Raw genomic sequence first — 24,243 nt, 5'->3', positions numbered from 1 at the left:
TCCTCTTGTGATTGAGTTCTGGTTTCAAAGCGTTGTGGTCTGAAAATATGCAGGGAATGATCCCAATCTTTTGGTACTGGTTGAGACCTGATTTGTGACCTAGGATGTGATCTATTCTGGAGACTGTTCCATGGGCACTAGAGAAGAATGTGTATTCCGTTGCTTTGGGATGGAATGTCCTGAATATATCTGTGAAGTCCATTTTGTCCAGTGTGTCATTTAAAGTATTTCCTTGTTGATCTTTTACTTAGATGATCTGTCCCTTTCAGTGAAGGGGTGTTAACGTCCCCCACTATTATTGTATTGTTGTTGATGTGTTTCTTTGCTTTTGTTATTAATTGACTTATATAATTGGCTGCTCCCATGTTAGGGGCATAGATATTTACAATTGTTAGATCTTGTTCTTGGATAGACCCTTTAAGTAGGATATAGTGTCCTTCCTCATCTCCTATTATAGTGTCTCATTTAAAATCTAATTTGTCTGATATAAGAATTGCCACCCAGCTTTCTTTTGGTGTCCATTAGCATGGTAAATGGTTTTCCACCCCCTCACTTTCTATCTGGAGGTGTCTTTGGGTCTAAAATGAATCTTTTGCAGACAGCATATCAATGGGTCTTGTTTTTTTTATCCAATCTGATACCCCGTGTCTTTTGTTTGGGGCATTTAGCCCATTTATATTTAGGGTAACTATTGAAAGATATGAATTTAGTGCCATTGTATTGCCTGTAAGGTGACTGTTACTGTATATTATCTGTGTTCCTCTCTGGTCTATGTTACTTTTAGGCTCTCTCTTTGCTTAGAGGACCCCTTTCAATATTTCTTGTAGGGCTGGTCTCGTGTTTGCAAATTCCTTTCGCTTTTGTTTGTCCTGGAAGCTTATTATCTCTCCTTCTATTTTCAATGACAGCCTAGCTGGATATAGTATTCTTGGCTGCATATTTTTCTCATTGAGTGCTCTGAATATATCATGCCAGTTCTTTTTGGCCTGCCAGGTCTCTGTGGATAGGTCTCTTGCCAATGTAATGTTTCTACCATTGTAGGTTACAGATCTCTTGTCCTGAGCTGCTTTCAGGATTTTCTTTTGGTCTCTGAGACTAATTAAATTTTACTATTAGATGTCGGGGTGTTGACTGATTGTTATTGATTTTGAGGGGTGGTCTCTGTGCCTCCTGGATTTTGATGCCTGTTTCCTTCCCCAAATTAGGGAAGTCCTCTGCTATAATTTGATCCAATATACCTTCTACTCCTCTCTCTTTTTCTTCTTTTTTGGGATCCCAATTATTCTAATATTGTTTCATCTTATGGTATCACTTATCTCTCGAATTCTGCCCCCTTGATCCACTTGTTGTTTATCTCTCTTTTTCTCAGCTTCTTTATTTTCCTTCATTTGGTCTTCTATATCGCTAATTCTCTGTTCTGCCTCATTTATCCTAGCCTCCATTTTTGATTGCACCTCATTAATAGCCTTTTTGATTTCGCCTTGGGTAGATTTTAGTTCTTTTATTTCTCCAGAAAAGGTTTCTCTAATATCTTCCATGCTTTTTTGACGCCCAGCTAGTATCTTTATCATTATCATTCTGAACTCTCATTCCAACATTTTACTAATGTCTGTATTGATTAGGTCCCTGGCAGTCAGTGCTGCCTCTTTTTCTTTTTGTTGAAGTGATTTTTTCTGTCTTGTCATTTTGTCCAGATGAGATTAGAGGAATGAGAGAACAAAATGCTAACAGGGTAAGAATGACCCCAGAAAAATATATACTAAACAAATCAGGAAAGACCTGAAACCGGGGTAAAAGGAAGGGAAAGAAAGAAAAAGAAAAGAAAAGAAAAGAAAAAAAAATAATATGATCAAAAATGATCAGGTTCTTGAATCGATCAGTTCCACACATTAGATTTTTGGCAAATTTTGGTCTGTTAGAAGAAACTTCCTCCCAAAATTTTAAAGAAAAAAAATCTTATATATGTTTAAAATAAGGGTAAATACAATGAAGGGATGGAATATGAATGTAAAGATGAATATTATAAAAGATTTTATAAAAGGAATTGATAAGAAGTTGGTTGAAAAAAAAAAGGAGAGAAATTAAAAAAAGGGGGAGAGAATGTGATAAGGTAGGCGACTAGAACAAAGCCATACCCTAGAGACTCAGGGTGTATTTTGTTCTGTTAGAAGAAACTGTATCCCAAAATTTTAAAGAGCGAACAACTTAGATATATACCAAAAATAAGGTTAACTACTATGAAGGGATAGAATATGACTCTAATAATGAAAAATAAAAAAGATTTTTAAAAAAGTGATTGATAAGATGTTGGTTGAAAAGGGAAAAAGAAAAATTCGGAAAAAAAAAGTTAAAAAAATTAACTTTGAAAGCCTAAAGAATCAGGGGGGAAAAGGCCATGAATTCTATGTGCAGTATTCCCCTAGTGCTGGAGTTCTGCTATTGTTATTGATCGGTAAACTTGGTCTTGGCTGGCTGTTCTTGCTGACCTTCTGGGGGAGGGGCCTGTTGCCGTGGTTCCCAAATGGCTTTGCCAGAGGCGGAATTGCCCTGCCCTTGCCGGTCCGGGCTAAGCAATCTGCTCCGGTTTGTTCTTGGGAGCGTTTGTTCCCTGCAAGCTCTCGGTACAGCTTTGGAGAATGAGAGTGAAAAAGTTGGCCTCCCAAGCTCCACCCGGAGGAGCCAAGAATTTGGGGCCCCACTCCTCAGTGCGCCCCCAGAGAAAAGCATTCAGCCACTCCTGTCTCTCCGGTCTCCGGCCCTAGTCCGTGCTCACCCGGCCTGTGACCGAGTGTTTCTATCTCTGGCTCCCGACCCCGTGTGGAGTCTCCAAACCCAGCAGATCCCTGTGGTGGGCTCCCGTGCTGCTCCTCCCCGGGGAGGAAGGGGAGTCTCCCTGGATCTGCCGCTTGTTGGGTCCCTGCTGGAGGAGCAGTGGCCTGACTGCCGCGGATCACGGTTTATGGCAACCCCGAGCTGAGAGCCCTCCCCTCAGCTCTGTCTCTGCAGCCGGTTTCCCCGCTCTGATACCTGGGAGCTCTGCTGCACTGAGGCACCCCCGGTCTTTCTGTGACCCCGAGGGTCCTGAGACCACACTGTCCCAGCGAGGGTTCCACCGCCCTCTTAGCCACTGAAGCGACGTTCAGCAGAGCCGACTTGTAAAAGTTCCGATTTTGTGCTCCGCGGCTCTATCACTTGCCAGAAGTGGCCGACGGGGCCCCCTCCTCCGCCATCTATCCTCTGGAATATCGCCTCGGATTCACTTCTCCACATGTCCTACCTTCCAGAAAGTGGTCGCTTTTCTGTTCAGAGAGTTGCTGCTACTTTTCTTCTATCTCCTGTTGAGTTTGTAGGTGTTAGAATGGTTTGATCCCTATCCAGCTGAATTTCTGGGACCAGAGGAAATTTAGGTCTCCTACTCCTCCACCATCTTGCTCCTCCCCTGTATATACTCTTTAACCAGAAAAGTGATGTGGGCAAGGTAGGCACATAAATAAAGACAATAATTCTGGGGGTATCTAGAGAATGTGACATAGACCATTATTTTATTTTATTTTTTTATCCTTTAGTCTCTAGACCTGTGAAAAAGACATTATGTTTGGGACCTGCCCCTTCAGCTTCTCAGCTCTGCAATATCCCTTGCTCTACGGACTGTATAGTATCTTCCTGGTCAGCCTGGGGCCTGTGCATCCATGAAAACTGCCGTGATCCTCAGGGGAGAAAAGGTGAGTGTCTTGTTTGTGTCTGCTTCATTTACTTCCAGTGTACACACAGTTATTCTGGTAACTAAGTAGCCGATTAAGCCTGCTTTAAGACAATATTTGGTTGTAAAATGTAGATAACCAGCTCAAGCCTGAGAGCATTCAGTTATTAGGGAGGCCACTGGGGACATGTCCATGAAGCAAGAATCTGACCTGGATCGAGCTTCCAGTTAGGTTCATAGCTGGTGATGTGACTATTACTCAAATATGGTATAACAATGTTTTATATCTGTAATGGTTATAGTGAGGAAATTAGACGTTATTTCTGTAATCACATCAGGAAACAACTATTTTGCCTATCTATTTTCAGATTTCTTCATGCTGAATTTGATGTTCTGTTTCAGATTTTCACAAGGGGCATTTATGTGTGTTGTTTACTTTTTGATGTCTTTGGGCTAAAAGTGGAATCTTCAAACTTTATATAATTTTTTAATTTTGTAGGCCTCTGTAGTCTTATTTCCTTTCATTTGCTGTTATGCGCACATCTTTGTATTCAAAAGTTCGTTTTTGGTGACACCTTGACCTCTCTTTCATTGACCCTTCAGTTTGTATTGATACTATGTTCCCTTAAGTAGCAATGCTAAAAAGAAATATTCGTTTTTCTAAGAGAAATGAGCTCCAAGGACATTCCAGAAATTAGGTTGTGTTTGCTAAGCACTACCCTAGATATCACATGCAAAGAAAGAATACCTGGCCAAGTGCTTGATGCTACAAAGCTGGTGCTCTCAGCTTAATTCTGTGTCCGTTTGAAAGCCCACAGTTTAGCAATTCCCAGATTCCTCACATGCACACATGGGCATGTCCAAGTTCACACACCCATGCCCTGGGCTTTTCTCTTTATTCTGACTTTTCATTCTAAGACAGAAGAGGATGTGTGTGGAGTCTAGGTTGAGGAGGAAGACGCTAATTTTAACTCTTTTATCAAATAATAGAAAACTGGATCTCAGTTGAACCTGGAGGGGTGCAGTGAAGAGGCCTGTGCTGATTTTTAATTAGACTTGTAGCCAGAATGTCCCTTAAACCTCTTCAGTTTAGGAATTATTTTGTATTATTTTTATTAAAAATAATTTCGCATTAAACTGGACCTTGTAAGTCTCCTGTAGCTGCATATGAGACTCCCCAGGGTAACTTACATGTTATTGGAACCAGCCCTCCTATGTTCAACCTGTGCCAATCCATTTAGATTGTTGTCTAGAAAGTCATGAAGGATTGGACTCAGGTTCTGCCAGCCCCTGTGGCCATGGCTGTAGATACTTGTGCAACTTTGCTATACTGAGTGCTGCCTTTTGCTTTCAAAGTTGTAGAACCCAACCAGGCCAAGTGGGCCTCATATTATTTTATAATTTTTGTTGTAAGTGACAGAAACCCAATTCAAGATCTACTGTTTGAATCCCCATGTTTCTTGCAGTGTTATCCACATAGTAAAGATATGGAAATGACCTAAGTGACTATTGATGCATAAATGGATAAAGGAAATATGTTATATACACACATGCATGTGCTTGCAGCCACACATACACTCACATATTTATAGTGATATTATTTAGCCATAAAAAAAGATGGAAACCCTGCCATTGTGACAACATGGTTGAAACTTGAGGACCTTATACAAAGTGAAATAAATCAGAGAAAGGCAAATATTGTATGATCTCACTTATATGTAGATTCTAAAAGACCTGAGATTATAGTAACACAGAGTAGAATGATGGTTACCAGGGGCTGGGTGGTGGGGAAAATGCGGAGATGTTTATCAAAGGATACAAGTGTCCAGTTATAAGGTTAGTTTAAGTTCTGAGGATCCAATGTGTAGCATGATAAGTATAATCAACAATACTGTATTATATACTTGTAAGTTGCTAAGAGAGTAAATCTTTAAAATTCTCACCACAAAAAGAAAAAAGAGGTAATTTTGATTTTAGATCCTAGAAAAGTAGAAAGAAATGTCTTCCTTAATACTTCCAGGAAGAGTCCTGGAATTGAATCTCATTGGCTGCTTTGTGTCATGTGATAACCCTGACCCAGTCACTCTGATTGGTCAACTCCTAGGCATGTGTCCACCACTAGAGGGACAAGGCTGGCCAAGTCTCACCACTGAGAGTCAGGAAGGGATGGCTCCCTCAAGGAAATATGAGATGCTGATACTACAAGATGGTAGAAGTAATGCTGAGGTTAAACTTAATAGATATTTATTAAATGCTTTCTCCCCTTTGTTCTGGGCCATGGAGTTTCTACAGCAATTCAGAGAATGCTGTCTTCCTCATTCTGTGTTGTAATTTTTGTTACTTGAGCAAATTTTCATAAAACCTTTTGTGAAGAGTGCTCTTTCAACTTTTCTTTCAATCTTCCTTTTGCACATAACTCTGAACTGGTCCATGGAACTCAGCTGGGAAACTCACAACATTCAGACCCCTCTGCTTGCCCCCTGGGCCCAAGATGCTTCAATGGCAAACCTTTTCTTTGCCCCTGTTCCTCTATTGTATGGATCAACTCTTGCACATTCACTCTGGTCCATCATTCATTAGACATCACCTGTTGTGGGTTGAATTGTGTCCTTCAAAAAAAAGAACTTCATTCCTAACCCCTTGTATATGTGAATATGACCTTATTTGGAAATAGGGTTATTGCAGATGGCCTCAAGTTAAGATGAGGCCATAATGGATTAGGATAGGCTCTATTCTAATGACTGATGTCCTTATAGAAAGAGGGAAATTTGGACACAGAGATACACAGAGGAGAATGCTATGCAAAGGCAGACATTAGAGTGATGCTTGTATAAACCACGGAATGCCAAGGATTGTCGACAACCACCAGAAGCTAGGGAGAGGCATGGGAGCAGTCTTTCCCTGGAACATTCAGAGGGAGCATGGCTCTACTGACACTTTGATTTTGGGCTTCTAGCCTCCAGAACTGTGAGACAAAAAAATTCTGTTGTTTTACATCACCCAGTGCGGTATTTTCTTTTGGCAGCCCTAAGATACTAATATACTGCCAAACTTTGCATCAGCATTTAGGCTCAGCAAGGATACGATACTTCATAATACTTCAAAACTAAAGTGTAGAGAAGTGAGCCCATTTGTCCTAAATCCCACAGGGATTTAATAATGGCCAAGCCAGCACTAAGAACCTGGTTTCCTGTCTCCCTAGTCTAGTATTCCCTCAAACACTGGGCTTCCTTAGTGATTCCCTCTGAAGCCTAAGGAAATTTGGATCAAGGCGCAAGTCCAGTGCCAAGCTTAGCAGAGAAGCACTCTGCCCACATTCACCCCACTGGCCAGTGGGACGCATTAGTCTTGAGAGCCAATCATTGCACTGATGTAAGAGATAAGGCATGGGGCATGGGATTTGTCTTAGCTCTAGTGTGTCACCTTTGGAGGGAGAGGGAAAGTAGACTGCAGTTGTGTGAGAAAAGAAGGGTGTTCTAAGATTAGCTTGAGAGCAGCAGGTGACTGGAATTTGTGTTTTTTTGCCTCAAACAATAAGTTTTTCTAAGAGAGGCTCAGCCTTTGGAGCTGAAGGAAAGGGGGAGACAATAGAGCTTCTCACCTGAAGGTCTTAGTGTTACCACAACCGCCTGAAATGTGTAGGGTCATGTTGGGATTGATGAGAAACAGTCTCTGTTCTATAGGGCCCATTCTTAGGCTAAATGACCTGCCCTAGACACTAAGTAATCCCAGACAGAAGAGCCTGTACACAGCAATGATTGTTATTCAGGTCTGGGAGTTCGGCATTTTATAAATGCTTCCCCAGAGCAGAGACAATTTTGATTTTTAAGGTCTTGCTAAAATCTGCCAGGACCACCTGCCTCTAATCCCTCCTGGGAAAAATAAGGAATGGAGTTTTCCCTCTAGGGGAATGATTCTGTGCTTACAAGGAGTCCAAGCATGTTATGATGATGGTAAGTAATCCTCTTTTTTATTTCTACTGACTTGCGAGCATGAGGTCTGGGATCTTCTCAATCTCAGTCTGTCCCACGGTCCTACCATGGGGTCTGCCAGAGTCGCTGACTGACACAAACGAAATGTAATTCAGAATTCCACAGAGGCCGGAATATACAAGCTAATACATTAAACATTATAAAACTCTGGGATGTAAACTGAACTGTTTAGCTTCACATTTGAATTCCCTACCCTAAAGAAATGCAGTGAACCTAGTAGCAAAAGTCTAGGATATATATATATATGTCCTTAGTTATTTTATACTCTGTTATTTATGATTGAGGATTTGAGGGAAATACCGGCAAACAATAGCAAGAAAATGAATGTGTAAAGTTGGAGATAATTACTTTTTTCTCTTCACTAGTCTTTTTCCCAGTAACTGTGTTATTGCTTTGGCATGTTCCTTTTGTTCACATTTAAAAAAAAAATAGTAGAAAAGGATGGAAAAGCAGTTAATGTTGTATTACCTAACAGAAGAAATTAGTTGCCCTAGAGATGATCTTACCATGGCTCTTGTTTTAAGGCAGGCACCCTTCAATCAGGAACCCTGTAAGCTTTGTGGCTGTCAGCCATTTGAAGTACGTTAGAAAATCAGCTGTTGTCCCCAGCCTTCACACTTCCCACCAGGTCTGTGATAGGCAGACAAGGGGAACAGTACTCAGCAGGTTGGTACTTGTCAAGTGAAGCTAGGACATCTTTCAGAGGAATTTAAATTGGATCAGGTTTTATCATTCATTGCTTTATCTTTGATACAGTCCCAGGGAGTTATAATTAGAGATATATGAAAGAGAAATAACCTGAAAAAATTGCTGATGGGTGAACTCTATAGAAAGTATAATACATTTTTAAAAATTCTTTTTGATATAGAGGCATACATTTATATGACATCCTTGTCCCTTTCAGACATATTCTAGAAAGACATCCTTGCCTACAGAAGTTGTTTTAAAGAAAAATTTGATGGAGGCTTCCTGATACAGTGTCACAATAGGTAACTGCTTATGTGGTAGGACTTCAGGGGTTCCTTAACACCCCCAATATGGTATTACCCCCAGTTACACATTTAAAGTTCTAAAATCCCCATAGGAAAGGACATCTTGAAACTGAGAAGCCATGACTATATTTACAAAGACAGTCTTTTATGCTCTGAAACAAATCAATTTAAATAACACGCCAAAGCAGGAAAATACTGCATGTTTTAGATCTTATATAACAACAGTGGGGGAAAATTTCCGTTTTCCATCCTTGCCTGCTACATAGATCCACTTTTAATGAGAAGTCTATAAAATCATTTTGCTTTGTTACAGAAAATATGTATGCTATAGTTTTTTCTTTTCCTTTTTGTTCTATGCCTGTGTGTGTTAGGAGTGGGGGTGGGGGTGCGTGCCTACTTCTCATTCTAAGTGTTGAGAGTTCTCATAATCACAATTGCCTTATCATTGCTTTTTCTTATTTTCTGTATTCACAGCAGGGTGCAAACTAATAATGATACTGTAAAATGCTGCACTTGCAGGAATGGTGGTTGATTTCTAAAGAGTTGGAATCAATGTGCTCAGGGTCTTTTGTTCAAAGTTGTTACCCCATGCCCAAGGCTGCCAGAGATGAGGAGTAAATGGATGCCTAAGATGGAATAAGCTTCTGTCATCCTCAGTCAACCTGCAAGCTGCTGCTTCAAGCCTGTTGCAGTGGTGTTAGTGTGGAGACACAGTATTGGCCATGCATAGCTCCATAGAAGCTTACGGGGATACTTCAGGGCCTCTAGCACCTGAGGATGTACAATCCTCAAACCTACATTTACCTCCCATGTCTCCTTTAATTTTCCTTTGGTTTTATTTAAAAAAACTTTGGCCCATCTTCTGCCATTTGTACTTTGTCCCTTTTCTCTCCCCAACCCACAATTCACTCTTTTCTAAAAAGTAGAATATGTAGTAAGCCAGTAGAATATATGCTAAACTTTGGGTTCATAAAAGAAAAAGAATCCTGCAAATACCAGTTTCGTTAAAAGTGGATTGAATCTATAGTCTTTAAGTGATTATTAAAACTCCTTCTTGATGCCTTGTGCCTAAAATTCCACTGTCCAATCTATACACCCACCTTCATTTGGAGGAAATGATGCGTAGTCCCTATAGATTCACTGTATGGAGTCGGGCTAGCACACATCACACACAAGAGCTGACTTGAACGCTTTCTCATGAAGAGGTGATGACTCAAAAAGTCCTCGGCTGAATTTCATACATATCCATTTAATCAATAATGTGCCTCGGGAGCAGTAGTAAAGTCTCATCTGATCTTAGTTTTCACGTGCATAAGATGAGAATAACAACTTGCAAAATAGTTTTGAAGATTTATTAATTTGGGGTAATATAAGTAAAGTGGCTGGCACCATTTTGGGATAGGGTAGATGTTTAATTAATGCACGTGCCTTTTCCCCTTGTTGGACTATATGTTCTGTGAAGAATAGATTTATGTTTTCTGTTCCTCTTGTGGCTTCCCACAGTACATTACAATGATCTACATATGGCAGTTAATGTTTACTGAATGATACAATCTGATTAATATGGAATTCGGTAAATGAAGGTAAGTGGTTGGCTGGCCCCAGCCACTGTGGACTTGGCAGTCGTGTATCTTTCAGAACAGAAGCACCCGGGGGAAGCCTGATGTGTATTCCAGGCATGAACATGTGTGTGATTAAAGTTAAGCACTAACAAGAGACTCCAAGGTTTTTGTTTTATGCTGAGCTTGTGCTGTGATTTGATCCTAGTTACAGTCAGGACAAGGGCAGCACAAATGAAAGACGGGAAGAATTTATTGACTAAGGAGATGTAATCTATAGATTTATGGTGAGATGAATGCAATTTGATTTATAGAGGGAAACTGCACATACCGCTCAATGGCATTAAGCTCTAGGTACACCCAGAGTCCTCAGCAAAGACGACCAGGTTTCTGAGACAATTGTTAAAACTTATAAATCATGGAGATGCGTGCTATGTCCTGCTCGAACAGATAAACCAAACAAGGACAAACATAAGATTGTAAATAAGCAGCATATGGACATTACATGTAAGAATAGAAGTCATCCAAGTTGTGTGGCGGTGAGCACTTGGAGCTCATTGTAATTGGATGACTATCAAGTGCAGTTGGAAACCTTGTATGTTTCCTGTGTCTCTTCTGAAGGTGGCTCAGGAAGGGAACTGAACCCTTCTGAAGATTTTGTTTTAACTAATTAATGATACAGATTTATAGGTATGAAGTATGGAAGAAGCCATCTATTATTTTAATTGTCCCTGACCTTAATATTTTCAATGCCATGATCATGAATGTGGTCTCTGATTGGCTGAATGCCTTCCCCCACGTGGCTGATTGTCAATGTAAGAATCGAAGAATCCCTTTTAAAAGGAGCTCAGGGGTGCCTGGGTGGCTCAGTAGGTTAAGTGTCCTACCCTGGATTTTGGCTGAGGTCATGATCTCTCAGGGTTGTGAGATCGAGCCCCCTGTCAGGCTCTGTGCTGGGTGTGGAGGCTGCTTAAGATTCTCTCTCTCCCTCTCCTTCTGTCCGTCCTCCCCTTTTCTCCCTCTCTCCCCCACTTTCTAAAAATAAATAAATAAAGGAAAGAAAGAAAGAAAGAGAGAGAGAGAGAAAGAGAAAGAGAGAGAGAGAAAAGAAAGAAGAAAGAAAGAAAAGAAAGAAAGGAGTTCATAGGTTGGAGTTCATAGGTTCATACCCTGGACCAAAAAAAAAACCCAAATAAAACACTTGAGACTGTTAATCTAAAATCCTTGTCCAGCCCTGTAATATTCTAAGGGAGCTCGGCTCCCTCTTGTGGCCTAAAACCATGTGTCCATTAGTTCAAACCTCCTGGGCTGTGTGGTTTTCCAGGAGCCAGTCTTTTGCCAACTACGCCTTGAGCTTTAGAACCTTTTCATTTCATTACTCCTGGTGGGAAGATAGGCATGGCCTTGGGAAATCTGGGAGAGAGACACACCTGGCTTTGTTACCTCTCGTGCTCCCTCTCATGTTACCTCTCCTTCTCCCCGCCTCTTGTGGGAAGGGTAGTGGGGGTATCTAACTCTCGTGCTGGGAATTCGGTGTTCGCATACTCTCTATTATCCTATCACAGTCTGTCTCTCAGTATATCTGTCTGTCTCTCCTTGAACTACCCAGAGGAATAAGTGAATAATTCCTCAAAATGTTATCACCCAATAAGATCGGTTTTGTTAAAAATAAAAGGAATTAAAGGAATTAAACTGGTAAACAGAATTTGGTGCATTAGAGAATGGAAGTACAATACGAGATCCATGGAAGGCAGGCATAGCCTTCAAAAGTGATGTGTCATAAGGGCCAGAGATGGAAAACTCACAGACTAAAGGGTCGTATCTAGTTCTCAGTCACTTTTTTTTTCTTTTAGGCCACTTTGTTTTTTAAAAAGATAAATTAAACATGGAGAGATGTCATATAAAAACAAAACACAACTTGGAATTTTGTCTTCTTGGACAAAAATTAGAAGATTAGTTAACAGAGAGTCCACATTTCCTCATGGCAACAGTCCACAAAAGCTGTTTTAGAGCAAGCACACACCCTCCACTTCACCACACGCCTCAGCAGCCCCCACAGGTGTATGGTTGACTCGTTTCCCTCAATTTGTACCTGCTTGACTCTTGCAACACTGAGTTTGTGGCTCTGTAAGCTCGTAGCGTGTAAGGCCCATTTATATCCTTATTATAGTGGGGCACTGGGCCCACATTACATTTATTTTAACTGAATAATAGTCCAGGGACCCATGTCAAGCCAAGGTGGGGAATGCGGTTCAAAGAGGTACTGTCTTCATAGAGCAGTCTGACCTGGAAATCTCAGGGCATAAAGCTGTGAATTTCTTGGTTACCAAAGATATGCCAAAATGGAGATGCATTCCACCTTAATGCGGAGTAATCAGAATGTCAAAAACAACAGAAAAAAATAAAATGTGGATTTATCTATGTTGAGGCTGTTTCTGAGAGTCTTCATTTACTTCTAATGGTTTATGGAGGCCATTGGGCATAAGCTACTTACTACTCCATTTGATTATGTGTGGCTTCTCCAAGGTTGTTAAGTCTTGGAGGACAGATTTTCTGCTCTAGTTCTTGTCCATTTTCTCTCCCTTTCTTTTCGTATCCCCTTTCCATTTTCCATAATAGAAAACACCTTAAAATAATACACCTTTTAGAACTATAGAGAATGAAATAAAAGTTTCATCTCTTTTCTAGTTGCTGCTGCTTTTCTTCTGTTGGATAAAGATGAAATCCTGTGAAACTTTTTTTTTTTTTTTTTCTTTTTAGGGTTTAGACTGAGAAGGCGCCATGTTCTCATGGAATCCACAGGGCCGGCAGGCCACTGCCCTCATTTGGTGGAGTCTGTTCCTTGTGAGGATCCAATGTGTTACCGATGGCTGGCGTCTGAAGGGATCTGTATCCCTGATCATGGAAAATGTGGCCTGGGGCATCGCATCCTGAAGGCCATCTGTCAGAATGACCGAGGTATGTGGCAAAGAAACGTGTTGCTAATGATATCTGCCCTATGACGTGACCGTTCTCTAACAGGTCATTCTCCCAAGGGAGAGAAACACAGCTTTCCTACCTTTGAATACTTACATTTAAGTCCGATGCCACATTGCTGCAAGGTAAGCTTTTGCCTTGACTTATGATAAGGCCACATAGTCCGAAAGAAAACTATATGATTATTCCTAAATGCAATACAGTGAACCTAGAGCTTTCTCTGCAGTTTTCAATTTATCAAGACAGAGCATACAGATCTCTTCTGGGTAGTCTTCAACTTATCAATACCAAACAAGTTTTATTTGCCTTTTTTGAGGTCGATATATAACATGCTTTTGTATATTATTAACAAATACTATACCTTGTAAAGATTTCAGGGCTGCAATTCTCTCCAAGTTAAAGAAAAAAAAATACCAAATCTTTTCATTTATATAACATTCGACCAGAATCAGTTCTAGACATAATACTGACATTCCTAAGGAACCATTTTTACATATAAATTGTCAAGATTTACAAAACTATTAAAGGTGGTTTCTTTCCTTCATTGCCAAGCTTTTAGTACAATGGGCTGTTTGAAATGAAGGGTGATTTAGAAAATACGTAAGTTACATGGGAATGAGAAAAGTGACATTTTTAAACCTTTATCTTACAGTTTAGAAAAAAAATTCAGTCTCTTGGAAGAATATCAAGTGTGTCTATCCCATTTATAATTCTCTTGGTGTGTGAAGTGAAATGTTTTGACTTATGAAGTGAAGTGTAATCCATAGAACCCAAGGAAATTACAAAATGGATTCAGAGTGGCTATTCAGAGTGGCTTCCACATGGGATTGACATTCAGCAATGGTTTCCTTTTTTCCCTCCTTCCTGTCTCCCCCATGATCCCCTTTCTCTCTTTCCCTCTTTCACTCCTTCCATGCCCTTTTCTCTCTCACTTTCTTCCTTTCTTTCCTTCCTCTCTCTTCTTTATTTCTTCCTTCTTTTTATCAGTTCTTCTTTCTTTTTAACCACTGCCATAATTGGATAGATACACACATTATCAAGCAATGTAATCAGTTATCTCACGAAAGGTATTTGTTTAATTAAATAGAGGTCAACAACATATTGTATTAGCTACATCCTTTTTGACTGAGTAGTTACAACTAATAGTGGCTTCTAATATTACCAAATAATTTTTGAATTGTGGTAATACATGTATAATTTATTAATAGAGGCAAATAAGGTCACTTTTGTGTTGCTTCTCTTTGAATTCAGGAAGAATAGTATAGAGGTTTGAACCTGGAGTCTAAAGTCAGCCAGGTTGGAATTTCAAGTCTGCTACTCACCTGCTAGACAATCTCAGGAAAATTAATTAACTTGTGGAAGCATCCTTTCCCTCGGCTTTAAAATGGGGGTAATAAAACCTACTTCTCCTTCTCAGATTGTGAGAGTTAAATTGGTTATATAAAAGTGATTAGTGAAGTGTCTGGCACATAACCATTCAAAATAAGGTATAAGCTTATTTTACTTATAATGCACATTTATTACTGTTCTCTGCCCTGGGGGAATTGTGTAAAGAGCATTCTTACAAAATATGAAAATAATAATGAGTATTAGAATAACCATACTACTTCTTCCTCCCAACCTCCTGCTGTGGAAACAAGAAGATCATTTGTTTGGTTGAGTCCTAATGAAAAATGACTGTCAGGCTTTGTCATCTCATAGCAGATATTAGAGGCTTGTCATGATATATTATGTCTATAGGGCTGAGGACTTTTTCACAGTTTGTTCTGTGCCTTCTGTAGTATTGCAGAGGGTTACATTGTGATCTATAATTAGAAATAAATATTCTTCCCATTTCTGGCACAGAGCTGCTGAAACTCTCAGAACTTTCTGAGCAATAAGAGCAATGGCAGCATCTTTGGTTACATTTGGTCTCTTGCCCTCAGTTGCTGAAATCGCTTCCAGATAGGTGAAATGGGTGTCTTGTGACTCAAAAAAAAGAAAGAAAAAGGAATAGGTGTGTTGTTATTCCTAACAAGCCTAACAAGCTGCCTCCCTCCACAACTGGGTCTATGTTAATGAGGTGATTTGTGGAAAGCACCTAAGGATGGAAGCTGGTTGCCAGAGGAACCAACCAAATGGTTTCCAAATGATTTCCAGGTAGGGGAGAAGGGCTAGAGGTTGAATCCAACACCAGTGACCAATGATTTAATCAATCATACATATGTAAAGAAGCCTCCATAAAAACCCAAAAGGATTGGGGGCCTGGAGAGCTTCCAGGTTGGTGAACACTTGGAGATTTGGAGAACATGCTGGGTAGAAACCTTGTGCCCTTTCCCCATACCTCACCCTATGTATCTCTTCTATCTGGCTGTTCCTAAGTTACATCCTTTCACAATAAACCGGTCATCTACTGAGTAAAACACGTTTCCTGAATTCTGTGAGCCACTCTGGCAAATTAATCAAACCCAGGGAGGGCGTTGTGGGAACCTCTGATTTATAGCCCATTGGTCTGAAGTACAGGTAACCATTTTTAATGTTTTAACGTGGACTTGCGATTGGCATCCTCAGTTAGAGAGGGTTGTTGGAACCTCCGATTTGTAGCTGGTTGGTTAGAAGCATAGCTCACCTGGGCTTATAGTTGGCCTCGGAAGTGGAGGGCAATCTTATAGGACTGAGCCTTTTACCTGTGGATTCAGATGCTACTTCTAGGTAGTGTCAGAATTGAGTTGAATATTAGGACACCCAGCTGGTGTTGGAGAGTTCCGTGGTGTGATGGGGGGAAACTGCCCCTCCTCCCCCCACACTTCCTCAGCCACTGAAAATGGATATAGAATCCTTTTTTCCAGAGGTATCAATTTTACCATTGTAAAGCACTTCTAGAGTTTGTTTGTTTGTCTTATTCTTGTGAAAGGACTAATTTTCAACATTGACCTACACTCTCAATTTTTGTGGGGAGAAATAGAAATTACTACTGGTTCATATCAGTTCCATGAAGTCTTTGTGGGTTTTACATACCTGAATGGCTCCCTAATCATTTGTGGGATATCAGCAATGGTCATGCTTATGAGAACATGCTGGCCTCCTGGTAGCTGAAGCAGTCTTTTGTCTAGTGAGAAATTGAAAATGTAGTCTGGTTGCACATTTTGCATTTCAGCTTCTGTGAAATTCTGGATGATTTATGACAGAAGTTTAGCAGAGAAGTGCTCCTCTTTGACTCTCCACATGTTATCGTGGTCTTTCCATACCTACAGGAATTGACACTCATTTAAATGCTTAGAGAGAAAGAAAAAGGTTGAGGTATATTTAATAAATCGGCTGTGAATATTTTTCTTATAACATTTGACAGTTTTCTTTTCATCATCTGAATTTATTAATTGTTGTATATGCCCTTTATTTCAGACTTTATTTAGAGTTAAGTGGATAAGACCAAAAGAAATATCTTCATTTTGGTTGAAAAAATCAAAAACAAAAACTGGTATGAAATCTCATCAGGCTAGAGGCCTGCTAATTTGCAAGGGTAACTTACTTTTACATATATATATATATGTAACATTCAGCATCCCTGCAAAATGTCAGCATCCCATTCAGATTGTGGAGACAAGAGATTTCCACATAGCCATGATCAGGGTTCTGTAGGACTCTTGACAGTGTCTTGTTGGGCATTTGTGCTTCTAGGAAGACATATTTTTCTTTCCCAGAAGTTTAAGTCATTAACTTAAAAAGACTTAAAATTTGAAAATACACAATCTCTGTCACATTGAAGCCAGTAAGTGACTGGAAATACCAATTTGGGATACACAAAACTTGTGGGTTGGTTTAAGAATGTAGTCAAACATCTAAATAGTCATTTATGAATTTCTACAGCTGTCTCTGTGGGAAGTCTGTTTTGACCCATTCTCTACTTTGATTTATTAGTGATTCTGTCCAGTCTTTTGAAAGTTCCTGTTTCTCACCTGGCCTGTGATTGTAGCAAACAATGGGTTAGTAAAGCTCATTTTTAGGAAGAAAATTGTATAATAGATTATATGAATGAGTATTCTGATTTGGAATCTGATTTCTAACACTTTGAGTGGTCAGTGAGCTTTGATTTCTTTCCTCTGCACAACATCTTATCATTAGTCTGGGTCAATAGAAGCCTACTGAGTATAGAATATACATAGGTTTTTCTCGTCTCATTGACAAGCAGGTTTCCTCCATGTCAAAGAGGGCATTTGAAAGTAAATGGAGTGTGATGCCACTGCATACCCAACCTATTTGTCCTTTAGATTATCAAGTGAATTCACTGTGTTTTAAACTTTGTTTCTCAAACATGAAACTAGCTCGTTGTTGCCAGGTTTCATTGGCAGTTATGAAAGTTTACTAATATGTAACATCTTCCCAGAGCAGGTTGGGAAAATTCCCATAATGCCAGGGCAGTGAACAGCATTCCTAGTGGTTGGGAAGTGACCCCTATTCATCATTTTTCATGTCTCCATAATGCAAAGTGGACAGATGACACCAGCTGGCCATTGGATAAACACCAGGTTGTTTATTGGGGCAGTCAGACAGTGAGTACTCACCACCTGCTTTGCTCCATAATTTGCTGACTAGGTTATCTTGAGAAAAAAATGGTCTGTATATTTCAGCAAACATCTTTATTCAGAGGTAATGCAGTGTACATTCTGTACTTGGAAAAAGTAAATACCCATGTAGGTATAATGCAGAGGAGAATACCTCAAGAAGAACAAAGTGCATATGTTGACAGATACATGGAGCTAGAGTTCTCCAGTGTTACTGGAATGCCCTCTGGCACACAGGGATACTTATTTTTCAGTTGCATTAGATTTTCTCCATGCAAATATTTTCCTTAAGTGGTGTATATATTTGCACAGAAAGCTTAAGGAAAGATTTCCCATCATTAGGGTTACTTTGCTTTTCACTTCAGAGGCATTTTTCTGGGAGTTCTTGCCTTCCATCATTAACCTTGAACAATCCAAAAATGTGATATTTAATCTTGGATAAAATGGTATGTGCTTGTAAGTATTCATAGGAGGACTTTATTGGTAGAAAGCGTGCTGGAATCATTTAACTGAGGTAGAGTAATATTTTTCTAATGTTTTTAAATCTATGATTGGAGTGGAAGTTTTGTTTTATTTATTTTTTTATCTTTAAATTTCAAGAAATGTCCCTTAGATCACTTTGAGAAGGTCAAACTCCATTCAGATAAGTATTTATTGGAATATTTTGTGTTTTCAAGTTGTATTTTCTAAACCCTTTGATCATGCTCTATCTCATTTTGGTCAACAAGTGCTGCTTTACTTTTCTTCTGTATTTCTTCTTTTTCTTACAATACTTTCTAACTGCTATTTTAGCCCAACATTTATTTTCTGATATTTTAGGGAGAACAAGAAATAAATTATTGGTGAGGCATTTCTTTGCCATACAAGTATAGTCTTGGTCAATCAACCTCTGAAAGAGACTCTACAAATTAGAGCCACCACAGAGAATACAGAGCCACAAAATAAACTTCAAATAAAAGTTCTCTAAAAGTTTTGAGCAATGGCACCTTGGTGGACATAACTATATAGTTTTTAAAATGTGCATTTTGGAAGGGATAGTAGAAATTTGAATTTTTTTTATGTTACAAGAAGATAACTATTACCTTATTTCTTCTTATACTATTAATTTTTTGTTTATATTTCAAGAAGAAACACACACACACACACACACTGTTGCATAAGGTTTTGGAATTTTAAAACTGTATTTCTAGGAGTTCAGAGGGATCAAAGGAGAGGGGAATAAATATAGATATGCATTTTATATTAGCAGTGCAAATCCAGAGACAGGCTTTTTGAAATAGAGCATGCACTGTTGTTTCCTGCTCAGATCTGCTGGGCCATTTACCATTTTTGTGCATATCAGGCCCCAAATTCCAGCTGACACCACCTGGCTATCTTTGCCTGAGGAATTTCTCTGCCCACATATGCACTCAGAAGTGCCAGGGAATTAACAATCCCAGGGAGCAACCTTCAACCAATGATTGAGAGTTGTTGTATAAATACCAGCTCCTCAGATGGGGTAACCTTGAGATGCATGTTCTGTGCTGTTTCCTAGAGCTCCCAGTGAGAGGAAGCTCCACCTACTGATCCTGGTGACTGATTGGATCACAAGCCCTCTCTCAGTCTCCTTCCCTTTCTGTCTCATCCCCGATTCTGGCACTGGTTCTCTGGCCTTACTTCCCACTAAATACTTGCCCAAGAATCTTTGTCACACGGTTTGGTTGTGGTATGACTCAAATTGAGACAAGGATGCCTGCAAAGGTATTTCGTGGACCCATCCCTATAGAAGAAAGAGGATCTAATTCTAGTCATACCTCATTGATGATAATATTTAAAGAAACAGCTTCCAAGGAAGAAATGGTGCTGCCTCTCATGATAGCTCATTCAATACTTTGAACAACCCTCACTATTTTTTAAAAAAAAAATTATTTTAGAGAGAGAGAGAGAGAGAGGAGGAGGAGGAGCAGAGGGAGAGGGACAAGTAGACTCCATGCTGAGTAAGGAACCCAACTTGGGGCTCGATCCCATTCCACCAGCCTGAGATCATGACCTGAGCTGAAACCAGGAGTTGGATGCTTTACCAACTGAGCCACCCAGGCAGCCCTGAACAACCCTCACTATTTACAGTTATTTGGTAATATCTGATAGGCTTCAATATAATGCTTCTGTCCTTCCATGTGAAAGCATAAAAAACATTAAATCCCGTTTCTTTCCCAGTTAGGCAATGTGGGTAACTTATACCATCCTCCTGAGTCTTGTTTTCCAACAATTGAGTTATTTTATGACTCTCGAGGGAAGGCTAGCTAGTTTTTATTTTGTAGTGAATTCCAGGATGTATTGGAATATTTCTGAGTAAGAACAAGAAGAAAACAGACTTCTTTTGAATGTTAAAGGAATTATTTGTGTAGGAAAATGGGTCTGAAGTGTTTGGGAAACATGTTGCTCTATATCCTTTGTTGTGGATCAGTCATTCAAAAACTACAGTGTTAAAATCACCCGTGGGACTATAAAAAACACTAATCATCAGAGAAATGCAAATCAGAACCACAATGCATCATCACCTTACACCTGTCAGCCTGGCTAGTCACAAAAAGACAAGAAATAACAAGTGCTGGTGAAGATTTGGAGAAAAGAAAAACCTTGTGCACTGCTGGTGAGAATATAAATTGGTGCAACCACTGTGGAAAACAGTATGGAGGTTCCTCAAAAAATTAAAAAATAGAAATACGATAGGATTCTATTTCTATTTCTACTACTGGGTATTTTTCCAAAGAAAACAAAAATATTAATTTGAAAAGACATATGCATCCCTATATTTATGGCTGCATTATTTACAATAGCCTAGATATGGAAGCAACCCAAGTGTCCATCAATAGATGAATGGATAAAGAAGATGTGGTATATATGGTATATATATGGTGTGTGTATATATATATATACACACATGCAATAGATTATTACTCAACCGTAAAGAAGAATGAGATCTTGCCATTTGCATCAGCATATATAAACCTATTATGTTAAGCAAAATAAGTCAGACAGAGAAAGACAAATACCATATGATTTTACTCATATGCGGAATTAAAACAAAACAAACAGAAACAGACCTATAAATACTGAGAACAAACTGATGGTTGCCAGAGGGGAAGGGGTGGAGTATGGCCAAATGGGTGAAGGGGAGTGGGAAGTACAGGTTTTCAGTTATGGGATGAATAAGTCATGGGGAGGAAAGGTACAGCCTAGGGAATATAGTCAATGGTATTTTAATGGTGTATGATGACCAATGGGAGCTACACTTGTGATGAGCAGAGCATAACTAATAGACTTATCAAATCACTATGTTGTCCACCTGAGACTAATGTAACGTTGTGTGTCACCTATACTTCAATTAAACACACACACACACACACACACACACACACGGAATGGCCTCCACTCCAGAGTTTCTGATTTAGTAGGTCTAGAATGAGGCTCAATTTGTATTTCTAACAAGGTCCCAGGTGATGCTGATGGTGCTGGTGTAGGGACCACACTTTGAGAGACACTGTTCTAGGCAGAACGGGGCCAGTGGGCAGCCTCACAATGTTAGTGTATAACAGAAGTAGGCTACAGCAGTGACAGATATGTCTTATACTTAGAATCAACAATAGTATTGATTCTAATATGTTGTTTCTTGTTTCCTGCTGGGGAAGCTATTCTTGAAATCTATGAAATATACTGCTGTCTTTCCAGAAGCAAGCAGTGAGTAAATATTCTTTTATTTCCTTATTGTTACCTAGATGGATTACTAAAAGATCAAATAGTGGAAAGCAATAGTGTACTCTTGCAGAAACAGAAGACACATAATATGTGAGATGAGTTATTTAGGTTTAGAGGAGAGAATTTTCATTTTCAGCAACCTATCTTTTTCAGACAACCAACTGGTAACAGTTTGGTGTCAGTGTCCTTACCGAGGGAAGGGTGGTGATGACAAATACGTTGTATTAAATTTTGAAATGAACCTGACTTTGCAGTTGAAAGTGCCAATAAGATCAGGCTGCTATTCACGCTACAGGAATCAGACTGCAAAGGAGATTAAATTTGAGAGTTCCCATAGCCAAGTTCTGCATTCCCTTTCATTTAGATGTCTTGCAGTGAAATTAAAGGTGAAACTTTAATAAGGCTTGGCAATGAGGGAATCCAAAAGAGAAAAAAAGAGACTCATTCTAATCAGCATTTCCCCATCCATGTTTGACTGGAAGGTGAGGAGTAGATGTAAATGGTGAATCAATTTAAATGCTAAAGAGAGAGGAACTGCAATGCAGTTTAAATATATTTACTGTATATTGTCTGTCAATAAACAGGTATTATATTTTGGATTACTTCCTCTTTCCACCCTGTTATATACCTAGACATTGCAAGATAGCTTTTGTCTTTTTTCTCGGTTATCAAGATTCCTAAGGAAATGACTGTATTAACATTACTACCCCATTAACTATAGTCTGATTTTTCCAGATTTTATGATTTGAAAATACCTTAAAGGAAATCAGTTCCTGAGAGTGCCTGTGTGTCTCATGGAAAGGCTGTCTTCTTTTTCTGTCTCTTCTGAAATTCTCACTGGAATGTCTATTTTCTGTTCCCAGTCCATATGATTTGAAAAGCAAAACAAACCATAGATTGTACAGAAACTTCAAAATATAGCTCATATGATTAAATGGTCAACCTGACCTTCCAGTGGGAATTTTTTTAAAGATTTTATTTATTTATTTATTTGACAGAGAGAGACACAGCGAGAGAGGGAATACAAACAGGGGGGTGGGGGAGGGAGAAGCAGGTTTCCCGCTGAGCAGGGAGCCCAATGTAGGGCTCAATGCGGGGCTCAATCCCAGGACCCTGGGATCATGACCTGAGCCGAAGGCAGAGACTTAACGACTGGGCCACCCAGGTGCCCCTGGTCAACCTGACCTGGGAATTAACAGGATATTGTCACCCTGGCCATTACTTCCAACTTTCTGGGCATGCTCTGAGTTTCCCTATTCCATTGTGCATTCCACTAGTGTTACTAACAGGGATTAGTTAGCAATAGTCACAGGGATATAAGTTTGTTTTCTCATTTTGAAATGTATTTTAAAGTGGAATTTGGCTGTTTCATGTGGCCTTTGGCTGGTAACTCCTGAGGTAGCATCTCCCCACTTTTCACTCCTATGTAGACAAAGGAAAAGTAAGGAATATGGATTAAAACAGTTTTCTCATCTGATGGAGTAATTTTCACTGATAGGATAGCCAGTATGACTAGACTAAGAATGCGATCAGAGGCTTACCTATGCTATACCCATTTGAGTATTTTCAGGAAAATATAATGAAATAAATCTCTCCCGGAAAGGCCTATCCATCCCACCCAAAATTGATTAGAAGAAAGTTTTATTTAGGCTAGAAGAAAATTTTACTCAGACTTTAAGAACTTTTTTGAATATCTAAATTAAAATTATTTGTACATATACTGTGTCTAAGTGATTAATGAATCAAAGTTAACAATTCATAGTCTGTAACCCTTTCGTTCTACTGTTCATTCCATACTTACCGTGTTGGGTGTCTGCTGTGCCCAAAGAACTTGATCATTTTCCATGGAGACATATCTAAGAAGTAGAAATCAAAAAAATTTTTAGACATCTTGGCTCTTTCCACAGTTTGGCTATTGTGGACATTGCTGCTATAAACATTGGGGTGCACATACCCCTTCGGATCCCTACATTTGTATCTTTGGGGTAAATACCCAGTAGTGCAATTGCTGGATCGTATGGTAGCTCTATTTTCAACTGTTTGAGGAACCTCCATACTGTTTTCCAGAGTGGCTGCACCAGCTTGCATTCCCACCAACAGTGTAGGAGGGTTCCCCTTTCTCCACATCCCTGCCAACATCTGTCGTTTCCTGACTTGTTAATTTTAGCCATTCTGACTGGTGTGAGGTGGTATCTCATTGAGGTTTTGATTTGGATTTCTCTGATGCCGAGCGATGTTGAGCACTTTTTCATGTGTCTGTTGGCCATTTGGATGTCTTCTCTGGAAAAATGTCTGTTCATGTCTTCTACCCATTTATACACAATGGAATATTATGCAGCCATCAAAAGGAATGAGATCTTGCCATTTGCAACGACATGGATGCAACTGGAGGGTGTTATGCTGAGTGAAATAAGTCAATCAGAGAAAGACAGGTATCATATGACCTCACTGATATGAGGAATTCTTAATCTCAGGAAATAAACTGAGTGTTGCTGAGTGGTGGCGGGTGGGAGGGATGGGGTGGCTGGGTGATAGACATTGGGGAGGGTATGTGCTATGGTGAGCGCTGTGAATTGTGCAAGACTGTTGAATCACAGATCTGTACTTCTGAAACAAATAATGCAAGATATGTTAAGAAAAAAGAAAAAGAAGAAGATAGCAGGAGGGGAAGAATGAAGGGGAGTAAGTCGGAGGGAGTGACGAACCATGAGAGACGATGGACTCTGAAAAACAAACTGAGGGTTC

General features: G+C 39.6%; 1 protein-coding gene across 2 annotated transcripts in view; it reads left to right on the top strand.

Annotated features, from left to right (window-relative positions):
* Nucleotides 1-24,243, top strand: part of THSD7B (thrombospondin type 1 domain containing 7B) — a 758,532-nt gene that overhangs the window by 288,676 nt on the left and 445,613 nt on the right. For both annotated transcript variants that reach the window (XM_073884500.1, XM_073884495.1), the window contains exons 5-6: nucleotides 3,567-3,722; nucleotides 13,004-13,201. In XM_073884500.1, the coding sequence (XP_073740601.1) occupies nucleotides 3,567-3,722; nucleotides 13,004-13,201 (354 nt within the window). The remainder of the gene's footprint in view (nucleotides 1-3,566; nucleotides 3,723-13,003; nucleotides 13,202-24,243) is intronic.

Source organism: Callorhinus ursinus, unplaced genomic scaffold (genome assembly GCF_003265705.2).
Source record: "Callorhinus ursinus isolate GAN/ISIS: 27379988/994484 unplaced genomic scaffold, GSC_fseal_2.0 scaffold2, whole genome shotgun sequence".
In the NCBI taxonomy this organism is placed as follows: domain Eukaryota; kingdom Metazoa; phylum Chordata; class Mammalia; order Carnivora; family Otariidae; genus Callorhinus; species Callorhinus ursinus.
The sequence above is the reverse complement of the archived record's forward strand: the minus strand, read 5'-3'. Positions and strand labels throughout refer to the sequence as shown.